The following is a 13838-nucleotide window of genomic DNA, read 5'->3' as shown; positions in this document are numbered from 1 at the left end:
CTGTGCCAACCCCACTCATGTTACAGCCTTCAATAAGGAGCGGATGTGTAGCCAGGAGCCGCTACACCAGGAGGTGCCCCTAGGCCATGAAGTACACATCCTGCAACAAGTCAAGATCCGGGAGACTACTGGGTATAGCTGCCAGCTCACAGTGTCCCAGTGGACATTCAGGTGTGGCGTCTGGGGCCACCTGAAGGTGACGTCGGTCCCCACCCTCATGCGGCCAACTAAAATTGACCCAGAAACTTGCCAAGACCTGGCCTGGAACCGAGTCTACACCCTGCCAGGCAAGACAAAGCCATTGACGTTCCAGCTGAACCACCTACTGTTTTTCACCCTTGATATGGTGGGGGCGCTGGTAAACAGCCCCGAGGGGGTGGGTTGTGAAGGGGAGGACGTACACTTTGAAGGCCAGCTGTATCGTAATGAGCTGGTGCTTGATTAATGCATGTATATTTATATTGAACTTTTGATTTAGTATTAATTATTCCAATCTGTGTATTTATTATTTGTTGTATTATAAATCAGTAACCTTTAGACTCTGAATAAAGCAACATCTGAGTAAATTCTGTTTGTTATTTGGTGATATCTAGAGAAGCCCAGCTTCTCTATAATTATACGTGTCCACGTCTGTTCGCACTGCCATATTCCTTTGAACTTGGGGAGCGGCCACTAAACCGAGGCCGCTACCACAATAGCAATAATTAACCAATGGCGTTTTCTAATCAAATCAATAATATCAAATTCGATGCACTTTTGAGTAATAAAGGAGGGTTCTAAAAATGGTAATTTTAGATAGATAACAGTATATATTTAATTTGTATTATAGATAGTTTGGAATTAGGATATTTTAAACTACTATTAATAGCGATCCTATTCTACAAGTGTTTATGACTTATGGTGGTTTATACAAGCCCGTAGATGTCCACCCCTAAACAACCCCTTGACATGGGTCTACAATTCCCTAATACACCCACCTAATAAAGCCAAGGGGGGCTTGTCAACGAAAAAAAGCAACACAACCCCTACATTTAAGGAGAATGTAGTGTTTAAATGCTTTAAACTGTAGATAAGAAAAAAGTACACTGTTATATTTAAATATTGCTTGACTGTAGGCCATTTCTTAAATATAGCATAGAATTAACTATTTATAAAGCACCAATATATACAATTAAATTTGCCATTAATAGTAGACTTGCAATGTAGCAGATTTATCAAAATTCGCATAGCTGTAAGGTATTAATAGGTATGACTACAACTGCCTCAGTGTACAAAGTACATTACTTCTTTACATATCCACATACATCTACAACGCAGTGTCAGGCACCACACAAAAAGAAACATGTACGTTATTAAATTTTCGCTATCAAATGCGTTACAAATTTAGCAGTTTTATCAGGCAAAAGCTATTAATTAGTGCTTTAGAACAGCAAGGGGCGTGTACAGCTAAATGAGTGGTATAAAGGAGAGGGGGCGCGGGGAATTTGCTGCACCATTCGTAATAAAAATAGTTGGCTCAATTAATTATGATATTAATGTACTCTGTGCATGCTCAATACATCTTACGAGTTATACAGGAACTACAAAAATATAAATATTTCCAGTTGATTTTATCAATTGATATTGGTTATAAGCTTTTATTATTGATGGTAAAAAATTCGAAATCTTCTAAAAGATAGAAGTACCTATATGATAGATTATATAATTATTTGAAAATTAGGTATACCTACATAATTTTTTTATTAATCCTATCATTCAGCTAAAACACATTTATGCCTTTCTGATAATTTAATAGTATTTAAAAGTTTAATTTGGTTTATTAATTTGAAGCACCTACTTATTAAATACTATATAGGAATAAGACACGGTAAAAGGCAATAAACATGCACACAAGCACTCACACATACACACACACACACACACACACACACACACACACATAAATAAAATTAAGGGTTTTAAACCACGTAAGCAGTAAATTATAGTCACAGAAAGATATTAATTAAAAGAATGTAATTAAAAATGTTTTTATTTGATGTCAGTTACAGAGGCTCACTTCTCTGAACTAAAGTAGTTGGATGTCTATGTGTCTGTCCGTATTTGTGAAAATAAGATCTCAATAACAGTTTTTTTTCCAAGTCTATATAAATCTGTAAATTGATGACAATAATTTTCATATTAATATTTTTATTCCAATCCATATTAGGTTTTTTTTATAGATTTTAATTAGTATTTTCATTGTTTCATATTAATTATGACGTCATGTAATCACATAACTAAGCGCATCCAAGAAAGAAGGAATTTGAAAAAAATTATTGCTTTCCCTCAAAATATCTAAACGCCACCCCCCTTTAATTTACAAATAAATTGAAAATAAGGAGGAAGGCCTAACCTACCGGGCAGCGCCCTGTATCTGTGAGTAGCTACCAAGTTCCTAATATATACTGACCTAAAGTAAGAAATAATCAAACGATTTTAATTAATTTTAAAAATAACTATTCCCCTAGAAGGAAATTACCAAAGAATTAATTTCCCACAATATATTTACAAGCTAAACAGAAAGAATTTCACACTATCCATCCCTTCATAACTGATCATGTGACGTCATACAATCACATAGCTTTGCGCGCACACACAAAAATACCTGGAAGTTTCTGAAGTTGTCCATGTTGATCTGGTTGGATTGTCTGAGTTGTATGTCTCCAACATTTCTTGGCGCAATCCAGGGATGGTTCAAACATTCAGCAACTGACCCACGTTTTCTAAAAAAAAAATTGTTAATCGATATATTATTACTTGGATATTGTACCAGATTTTCATGAACTCTAATAGTAATATTCGCAGCTGGCTAAAATAACGTTTCCCTTCATCCACCTCCTTTACCTTATTACCTCCATTCCTACTGGATGAACAAACTGACCTATAAATGAGGTCATATTAGCAAGCTAAATTAAGGTCAAGTTTTCCTATATCTTATATGCATTTTTCAAATTATATTAATTAAGCCAAAAAATCTTTTTTCACATAAAGAAGATTAATTTTAATAATGACAAGAACGATCGTGTCCAAAATTAGCTTTTAGTCTCAATAACAATAGATTTGAATTTTAAAATGGGTATTCTAGGACGACTAGACATAGACTCTTTTTTTATTTTCTCTTTTTTTTACTTCTGCTTTACAATCAATTGACACTTTTTTTTAAAGAGAATATCTTAGATTAGTTTTAATTTATTATTATAATTCAGATGTAAACTTTTTTTGTAATAGTAAGACAAATAAAGAATTAAATAATAATAAGAAAAGACATGGACTCAATGGCATAATTGACCTCAAGAGGACGGAATAACCCATTATGTTATGGCCTTTATAGATTGGTACCAACCTTGCTACTGGATTTATTATTACTTGGATCTTACACCAGATTACCATTACTCTATTATGACGTAACTTGAAGCTAGCTAAAATAACGATCTCATCATCCACCCCCTTTCCCTCCTATTGGATGATCGAACTGACCAACAAAAGATGTACATGTTATCAATCTAAATTGACACCAAATTTTCCTTATCATAATATCCACGTATATTGCAAATCTATTACCGTGCTAAACTAGATACACGACAAAAAATGTTGTAAGAAACAAGATATCAGCACAAGTATTGTAATGACGACTATAAACAACATTTAAAACACCTACTATAACTATTTAAAAAAGCACAATAAATAAGATTAACGCAGTTTTCTGATATCTAAATTATTTTCAGAACAAAAGCTAGAAACTCAAGGCGTTAAAAAAGGGAAAAGATAAATAAGGCATGCAGTGTTTAAAAATGAAGGATGTATTTGAGTTGCAATTTCCAGCAACCATTTGCCTAAAAATAGTAAACTATGATGGATGCTGTGGCAGCAGCTTTTAAAATGGAATTCTTAGACTCTTTCTTCTTTTTACAAATCAATTCTGTTAGATCTTTTCAATTCTGTCTGAGATTAAAAACTTAACAAACCAAAGCAAAGTTTATTAACGTAGTCAGGAAGGCGGGGGAAATTGGGCTTCTCATCGTTAGCTTAAAAACATTGATTGGTTAGTTCATTAAGTTTAGTTCAACATTTTAACCAATAATTGTAATCTACAGAAGAGGTAATTTTGTGATTCATCGTTGGGGATGCACAACAATTTATCATTTATTGTCTTATAACTTTAGATCCGTGGTTTTTTATGTATTAACTCTTTTAAACCACTTTTGCTGTGGTTTTAAAAAGTTGAAAAAAAGTGAAAGACAAAAAGAAGGAAATGAGACAGGAAACATTATTTAATGTTTGAGAAAAACTACCTAATTTAGAACAAGTGATTGTTATACTATCAATGTTAGATATACCTATCTAATATAATAGGTTGACCAACCCTTGGATTGCAAAAACCTTTGCCTTTAAGTCTTAGTCTTTAATATGAATAAAAATTAGTTGCTTCCCTTCAACAAATAAATATTTTAATAATTCTTGGATGTGATTTTGGTCCAGTTTCGAACCTATTAAATCCATTTTAGATTTCCATATTGTTATAATTTTTATTATTGTTGTTAGAGTGTATAAACAACTTTAAAGCACTAAACATGCATTTTGTAAATTTCCCTAATTTTTCTACATAAATTAGGAGGTAAACCCTAAAAAGGATGTTTTAGTTTTACAAATTAAAAAAGCTTTATTGAAAAGCAAAAATTTTAAACATTTAGGAAGACAAAAATACACATACACACATCATCTTACTTGATGAATTTCAATAAGGTGTGAATATATTTAAAGCTATCTAATCCAATTTATGAAGACAAGAGGGGAGATACATTTTTCATCAAACTGATATTTATTCTTTTTGTCTCTCTTTGCTTGCTTATTTGGTCTGCTTAAATTATATATAAAAAAATACAACTAAAATAAGTCCTAATTGAAAACTTTAGACAACTAGACATTGAAATAAGGATAACAAAGCTTGAACTAACAAAGAGAGATAATCTGTTATAATACATTAGTAAAAAATCCACATTAATTAAGAAACACTCAAAACACCAAGACCACAATTCTTAGTTAGTCTAGGAACACTTTTGACAAAATGCATCTCCAGTCAATTTCAGAAGAAAAGTCTTTTAGCCTTATAAATGTATATAAGATCGATATACGTGGATTTTTTGACAGGGGATAATTTATAGTAAATTTAGCTTCTAATATGAACCTCATTTATTGGTCAGTTCGTTTTCCCAGTAGGAGGGGAGGGTATCCAGCTAGAAAAGGAGGTGGATGAGGCGAATCGTTATTTTAGCAATTTGCAAGCATCACTTTTATAATAGCTTAAAGAAGCATTAAGAAAAGAGAACAAAATGTCAGAAGAGACTCCCCAAAGTTTAATAATAACGTTTTCTTATTTGATGGCTTAACAACTTTAGGGGCTTTTAATGGTGTGTATTGGTTGGTTCATTAAGTTTAGTTTCAAAACATTTCAACTACTAATTGTAATCTACAGAATGGGTAACTTTGTGTATCATCATTGGGGATGAATATCAGTTTATCGGCCAATGTATTATTCCTCAAGATCTCTGACAAAGTGTAGTAGCCACGCTAAAAAAAATAGCTATTTCGTGATATGGAACAACTTAAACAATATCTGTATGAAAAAAAACAGAAGAAAACATTTTAGCAAAAAAAACCAAGAATGCCTTTATTCTTGCAAGCACAACATAAAAATGTGCATTAGTAATAAGTATTTGGGATCGAATGAGAGTAATTTACTGAAAAGAAGGATTTATTTGAATGACTAGATGGATAATTAAATTATTAGATAGGTGGAGAGATAGATACAAGGGAGCGAAGAAGAAAATAGATAAAACACTATGTTTAGCAATCCAAAGAAAGCTTACCAGTGATATAAATAGACTGACAACCAAACTAACTATTAGAGTTGCTACGCTATTAAAAATGCTAAATAAAGGGTAAAAAGAAACTGTCCATATTTTGTTGGTAATTGATATCTATCTATTCTTATGTCTATATATTATTACGAGTGTGTGTTTACTTCCGTATATTATCTCATCTGCGCAGTGTTTCATTTTCTCAAAAAAATAGGTAAATAAGTAAAAAAGAGAGGGTTCTTGACAAGGAAGGAAAGGAACAGAGGTGTATTCTTAAAAAAAAATTTGCCCCAATAATCGCTTAGTGGGGAAAAATTGTTTTCGTGAAAAATCCACCAAAATCACATTAAAAATCTACAAAATTTTAAAAAATCATAGAAGTGTTATTAACATAAGCTTTCATTTAATTTTTGTAGATTTTTTATTTGATTTTGGAGGATTTTTCACGTAAACAATTTTGCCCCACTAAGCGATTAGTGGGGCAAATTTTTTTGTCAGTATGTTGAGCTGTTGCAATCAGGGATCTGTAGGGATAAGACAACGGTCAATAAATTTATATACCTTTCCAATGGTGTTAAAAATATACCCAATTTTGTTTAAGCCAACGTATAAGATAAAGTTATTTTAAAACTTTGGGTACCAATGAAGTTCCAATCTTAGAAAATGGTATAAATGTGCGGAATTCCATGCACACCATTATTATGGTAATTACTCCTACCAGAGATCTTTGATAAGAAATAATCTGGTGTAGGTCTAGCAGAGTAAAGGCACTTGAAACTTTACTTAAATCTTAACCTGTCAAAACATTTCTTTAAACAAGTATGCAATTCTATCAACATAATCTCAATATACTAACACCGTCATATGGTTGATACAGGTTTCAAGAAGTATTATGTTTTATATTTTGAGACATTAGTTCTAACAATGTTGATAATATGTTAGTTATAGCCACTTTATTTCAATGTCATTTCACCATTAAAATTATAACATCAAACAGATGGTGTTGTGTTTAAATTGTTTTTTTTAACTATTCTATATTTTTTTTAGCTAATTTACTTATGACTACATCCATAGATATAAGTCTGAAGATTTAATCAAAAATAGAAATAATAGGTAGTAGGTATAAATATAAAAGTGAGTTGAAATAGCAAAATATTGTTAAAAAGTAGACTCTTAAAAACTAAACTATAATATTTGATTGAGATATTTTGATAACCCTATTGAAAGTAGCATTTTGGTTTAAAGTTTATGCTGCTGAATTTAATTAAATTACCCCTTTATTTTATGCTTAGATAATGTTTTTACAAAAGTGCGGAAAAAAACGTTACAAAATAGAGACAAATTTATTTTCGAAGAGGGAAAAATTTGTTTAGCGGATAACACAAAAAAAAATATAACTGTCTTGTCCCACTTTTATCTTAACTACTATTGTGATCAATTCTTTCCCCCTATTTTTGCATTAAAGTGTGAACACCCCACGGTTGTAAAATGTAAAAACCTTAATTTATTCCATAAAAAATCACGTAAAAATCATATCAACTATTTATTAAGCAATTTAAGGTAAAATGATTTAGGTTATAAGAAAACGATAAGATTTTATGAAAATAGAGCTGAAATGGTTTAATGAAAGGACGGGCGGTCATAGTAAGTTACATAATAGATGTTTATTGGTGATCATCGATACGTTTTCAGAACATCAATATTAGAAAAAAAACAATATAATCTCCATGCAATTGATTTTATACTTATGTACTGACACACTTTAGGTAGAATACATCTATTTATTGAGTAGCTTTACTTCTAATAAAAAAGATTTAATATTATAGAAAAGTCTTACCTCTGTTCTTTGTGAAACAGCTTACGGATAAAGTCCTGCAACATTTCAATAATTTTCATTTATATTTTCATAATTCTGTCTCATCTTTTAGATTTTAAAATCTTTAGCTTTCCTAGAGAACATGATTTAGAAAATATTAGAACAAGCAATGTAAAGCCTACATTTATTTATGTGGCTCCACAATAATTCCAGCAAAAAAATGTGGCTCCAGGTACAGCTCCGGGAGTATACCTGGATCCTTTTTTATTGCTGCTTTCCTTAGCAAAATTTAAGCTTAACAGATAAAGATATAACATGTGATGAAAATTATTAAAATTCCTTAGCCAGATCAGAAGTGTTGACAAAAAATTCTTCATCGAAGCAATAATCTACTGCAACAATGTTGGCGAATGTCTCCTGTTGGGTCTCTCCAAGAAATGGCGATGCTCCAGATAACCTAAATAATTAAATAATTAAAAAAGTATTATTGAAGATTGAGGGACTGTCATTAATACGGGTACCCAAAGTTTTTTTTTAATAAGTATCTTCATTTGTTTATTTAAAAACTAGTATTATTGTAATGGTTAAACTTTCTAATCAATATTTTTTATCCAAAAAATGTGGTAAAATCAATTTATCGATTATTGATTTGTCCCACAAGATCACTGTGTCTAACTATTTACTTGGGTAGGTTACCCTATGTTGAAATAGGTATAACAATATTTTGCATTTTTTTATTTATTACATTTTCATTGAAATGTCATTAGAACTTAGTAAAAGTATTTTCAACAGGGCGTTCAAAAAATCACGAAACCTTTCACTCTTTAGATTTATTTTAAATATGATATAGAAATGAAAAAAGCTAAATGGTTAATGGAAATATAACATGAAAATTTAGATTTTTATCTTTGATAGTTAATCTCAGATCAGTATTTTTCACAGGGATCTTCACAGTGGAAATTATGTTGTAAATCCTAAATAACACCATAGCTTTGCCATTAAAGAGCATGTTTTATAGTTAAGATAAATAAAAAGAAAAATAATAGTTAGAATTGAAGGTTTAATGCTTAGAATTGTATATTGTATATAGTAATAAATAAAATTCGGTATAACCCACTCGAAGCGACCTGTGGACATCCCCCCCCTTTTGTTTTCTTTTCCTTACTTTGAAAAGCGTGTGTAAAGCCCCTGTGATAAGCTACATAATGATATAGAATATAATTGGATATTATCACAGAGGATAACTTGTAGTCAATTAAGGTTGCTAACATGAACTTAATTTATTGGTAATTTCATCATCCAGTGCGAGGGGAGGGAAGAGGGTATCGTTATTTTAGCCCACTGTGTGTACCATTTTATTAAAGTAAATGAAAATCTGGTGTAACATCCAAGTAATTAGTAACCTAAAATATAAAAAAAACTTTTTTTTATATTTGTGCTCCACATTCAGTTGAAGGTAAATTGCCTATCTTATAAGATCTATACGCTTAGGATATGTTTATCCGGTAACAAAATATGTTTATGCATAATCGTGGAAAATCTTTGTTTTTTAACTGAAGAAAAACTAATTTTCCTTCAATGACTTCTAAAGACAGCGAAGCATGAAACTTTAAATTAAAGAAACCTAAAATTGAAGTAAAATACAGTTTTTTTTCATTATATTAGATACTAGCGGCTACACCACTAGATGAATCTATAGACATTTTTAGGAAAGTCGCCCCCCCCCCTCCCCCTACTTTAAATTTAAGTCTTAAGAAGAAAAAGTAAAATCAGTTTTAAGGAGGGGAACATTTTTTGGGGGATGATTTCCTATTAGAGGGTGGTGGTGCACACCCTGAAATTGTTAAAAACTTTTCCAGGACACATGAGAAGCTAAAATGTAAAGGAGAACCATATCGGTTTGGCGGTTAGAGAATTGTGGGGTAATTTTGTCTTAAATATTATGATTTGTGACCCGAGTTCCTGCCGTTTGCGAGCCTATAAAAAGATAAACATCAAACCCATTTCTTCATTACATTAACATCAATATTTGTAATATTCTAAGGGCACCCATATAAATTATAAGGCATTTTAATGGCTTTGAACATATTTTAATGAGTTAAGAAAAAAGGCAGCTTTGTTGAATATTTTGTATTCAACTCGTAACATAAATCATTTTGTGTAAATTAGAGGCAATAAAATGCTCAGATACCCCCAAATCATGGCCTACACCAAAAGGGTTTGATACGAGCAAAAAAAGACAAGGGTGTCAGTTTTTTTTTATAAAAACCTTAAATTTTGTATGTCTGCTTCTTTATACTTAAAACAATGAGCTAGCAAACAACAAGATTAACATTTATCATTGCAACTAAATCTTTGCAAATCATCATGCATGTAAAATATAAAATCAATAGGACAACTCTAACATGCTAAAAGGCAAGCTGTCCGAAGCCAAGAAGTTAGATTCAAAACGTTTTGAAATTACAGGAAATCTAGAAAAAAAAATGCGGCACCCCTGTTTAAAATATAGAAGCTGCTTAAAGCTCAATAGTTATTATTATGAATAGACCTAGGCAACCATTCTGGACCAGGGACAAGGACAACTAGTAGGCAAAACTTAATGCTTAATAGCAATAGATATAAAATTGTTTACTCTAAAAGTGCCTAGCGAGCACAGAAACTCTATCAACTTATCTTTATCAATAAGTATCAAGATTTCTGTGTGTCTGGTAGTCTGTGTGTTTTTTTTTAAACTAAATTGAAAGTGCTGTAGGGTTGACTTCCCCCCCCCCCCCCAACCTTAAGTGCACTTAAATGCCTCTAGGGGTGTAGCACCTAGTTTTTAAAAATTTAAATAAAGGTGGAGGTATATTTCTTTTTCTAACCCTTTTTAAGGTTAGCCTATACTCAATATAACCTAACCTAACCTGACCAAAAGTCAAACCATATAATGATTGTTTTTCTCGATGTTGTTTCTTTTAGTTTTTATATAACACACTTAATTAATATTTTATTGATTAAAATGATCTTTAAGAATATTTGTTCCTTTTACTGATATAGACAAAAAAAAGATAATTTTATTTTAAGTGCTTTTAAGTATATTTTTGTTTAAATATATTACAGTTTGTTTCCACTTTTGAGGAGTTTTATTTATATCAAAGAAGGTGTATCAACTATTTTTTTTATAGCTAGCCGGTTCTTTTAGTAAGTAGTAGATGTAAAATTTTTCATAGAATTCAGATATGCAATCGGTTTTTTTGTAGACCTCTTATTTTTTAAGTAATTTAAGTTTAAAAAAAAAAAAAATTAAGTCGATTTTAAGGTACTAAAATGCAACAAAAAAAGAAAGAAAATGGTCATTATGAACAAAAATAGTAAGATCTTTAATTTGACACCTTACTTTTTCAATTCTGTCAGGTAATTATTGAAAAAATCGATTTTTTTAAACCCACGAGAATAAAAACTTTGAACTTAATTTTATTATTTCACAAATAAAAAAATATGGGTTCATATATACCATTAGAATCAGAAAAATATTACAAATCCATTGTAAGCAAAATTGAAAAAAAAAGTTTACAATATAGTATATAAACTACAATAAAAGGAATTATATGAAAATATCATATTATGTTGTACAGGCAACGTCTTAATTCTTCAATTGAGTATAAAAATGGGAAGGGGGTAAAGAGGGGGTAAAGAGGGGGTAAAAAAGGGAAAACAATAGTGTTGTCTGAACAAAAAAAATAATTGGCCATTTCTGTAATTTTTTAATTTTTTAATTTTTTTCAATTTTGCTTACAATGGATTCGTAATATTTTTCTGATTCTAATGGTATATATGAACCCATGTTTTTTATGTCTGTTTGAGAAAATATTTAGGTCTAAAGTTTTTATTATACCGAGGTTAAAAAAATAGATTTTTTCAATAATTACTCAACAGAATTTTAAAAGTAAGGTGTCAAATTAAAGATCTTACTATTTTTGTTCTTACTGACCATTTTCTTCTTTTATTTTGTTGCGTTTTAGTACCTTAAAACCGACTTAATTATTTTTTTAAAAAACTTAAATTACTTAAAAAATAAGAGGTCTACAAAAAAACCGATTGCATATTTGAATTCTATGAAAAATTTTACATCTACTACTTACTAAAAGAACCGGCTAGCTATAAAAAAAAAAGTTGATACAACTTCTTTAGAAAACTTCCGATATAGAAAAAACCTAAAGTGTCATGGCTAAAAAAGACATCTGAAAGTGTTCTATTTTCAGTGATAATTACATCTAATCATATCAGGGCTTGGCAGCCGCGCGTCAGCCGCCTGTAAGCCTCAGGGAAATCAACCTTTTACAATTTTAAAAATATCTGGAAGTCTGTACCTGACCTAAAATTTATAAATCCCTCTTTTGAAAAAAAATATTTTAAATCTCCAAACGCAAGGCTGCCCAGACCTGGATTCATAACTCATATTTTTGCCTATCATTGGCACAGCAAAAACAAATTTCTAAAGCTGTTGGTTGAGAAAAAATATATGCATTCTATAGTTGGTAAACTTAAAGTTATAGGCCTGAAAATATAGCTTAAATCTAACGTATTCCTTTCTTAATTTTAATTAGAAAAAAATAGTTAATTGAGTATATCATAAATTAATTTTTACTCAAATATAGATTATAAGATAACATGATAGTATATAGAAAGTAAGGATAAGGATGATTATTCATAAAAAAAAGAATGTGGGGTATAGTCTCTTTCGTGGAAACGTCTCTTATGGGGGCGATTCGTCGTATTTTAACAGTACCTTTTTATAGGTTATTTTAGGTTAGGTTAAGTGATTGCCCGCAGCGTTAGGCAATTGGCCCCACTGGGGCTAGAAATATGAGAAAAGCTTCTGTGAAAATACGACGAAGCGCCCCTTTGAAAGAGGCGTTGCCACGAAAAGGACTATACCCCAATTGTGAAACTTAATATATCTTTTTTGTTATCTTGAATATACAACTCTAAACTTTTGAGATTAGATTAAATAAATTAATTTAAGCAATATTTAAATATTAATTTATCCTATTGAATATGAGTTATTTTCTGATTTTCTATCCCTTCCCAGAGCTAGGGGCGTGGCTGTGCAATTTAGGCAATTTACATTTTTCTCTTAGTTAGGGTTGTAATTGCAATTATGCAGTTTGCAATTTATAAGCGCGACAACAATTTTCTCGTTAACCGCCTGACGAATTCCTTTACAAAGATTAAGTTTTAGCTGTCTTTGTAATAAATATAAAAAAAATCATCTAAGTAGGCAAAGAGCACAAACAAAGACCCTGACTAATAGATAGATATACTGAGATTGGAAGGGAGATAGATAGATATAAAAATTTGTAATTACAGTTCTTTTTTCAAGTTACAACCTTGCAAATTAATTTTTAGATGCATAGCTACTCGATAATTGACTTTTAATCTTTTAATTTATTATTAGAATAATGCCAAAATTTATGTAATTTATATACTTTGCCAAACTAAAGATGTTAAAAATTTAGTATTACTATGCTTGTCAAGTCAAGTAACATTAAAATTGAATTAAACACCCACACTACAGAATCGTATAGTGACTTCAAAAAAGGTCCTTCATCGATTGAGAAAGTTTCATAAACACGATATTTTATTAATTTACTTTTAAAAAATCATAGCACTGTTATAAAAACTAGATTGGGTTATACAAACAAGCAGAATTCAAACTTTTCCACCAATGGTTTTGATTTAGAGTTAGGGGTAATTTTATTCATCAATTTATAATCCAATCTTTTTTTTCTTAAGATATTATATTCTCTGACACTTTGGATAAACCTTTGAAATATTATTGGTTGGTTCTTCAAGGCGAGTGTCCAAAAGTTTTAACAACTTTGTAATGTACAGGTAATTTTCTGTATCATCATTGGGGATGTACATTTATTTATCGGTCACTGTCTTATCCCTTAAGATCCCTGGGATAAAATACACTAGATCTAAGAAAAACACTTCTTAAGCAACCTATACAAATGAACATTGATTGTATGAGCATTATTATTGTTCTTGTTTTATAAACTGTCATTACAGTACATTGTACACCTATGTGCACGAACTTTAAATTACATTTTTTAAATGCAATTTTTAATTTTTAAAAT

The 13838-nt window shown here is 30.6% G+C and overlaps 1 protein-coding gene across 1 annotated transcript in view; it reads right to left on the bottom strand.

Annotated features, from left to right (window-relative positions):
• Window positions 1-13838, bottom strand: part of LOC145312396 (death-associated protein kinase 1-like) — a 463414-nt gene that overhangs the window by 79675 nt on the left and 369901 nt on the right. Inside the window, exons 11-13 of the mRNA XM_080151633.1 lie at window positions 8055-8170; window positions 7735-7771; window positions 2645-2762 (exon numbers count right to left, since the gene is read on the bottom strand). Coding sequence (XP_080007759.1) covers window positions 2645-2762; window positions 7735-7771; window positions 8055-8170 — 271 coding nt within the window. The remainder of the gene's footprint in view (window positions 1-2644; window positions 2763-7734; window positions 7772-8054; window positions 8171-13838) is intronic.

This window comes from Acartia tonsa, chromosome 2 (genome assembly GCF_053477335.1).
Source record: "Acartia tonsa isolate MP-2025a chromosome 2, ASM5347733v1, whole genome shotgun sequence".
Taxonomy (NCBI): domain Eukaryota; kingdom Metazoa; phylum Arthropoda; class Copepoda; order Calanoida; family Acartiidae; genus Acartia; species Acartia tonsa.
The sequence above is the reverse complement of the archived record's forward strand: the minus strand, read 5'-3'. Positions and strand labels throughout refer to the sequence as shown.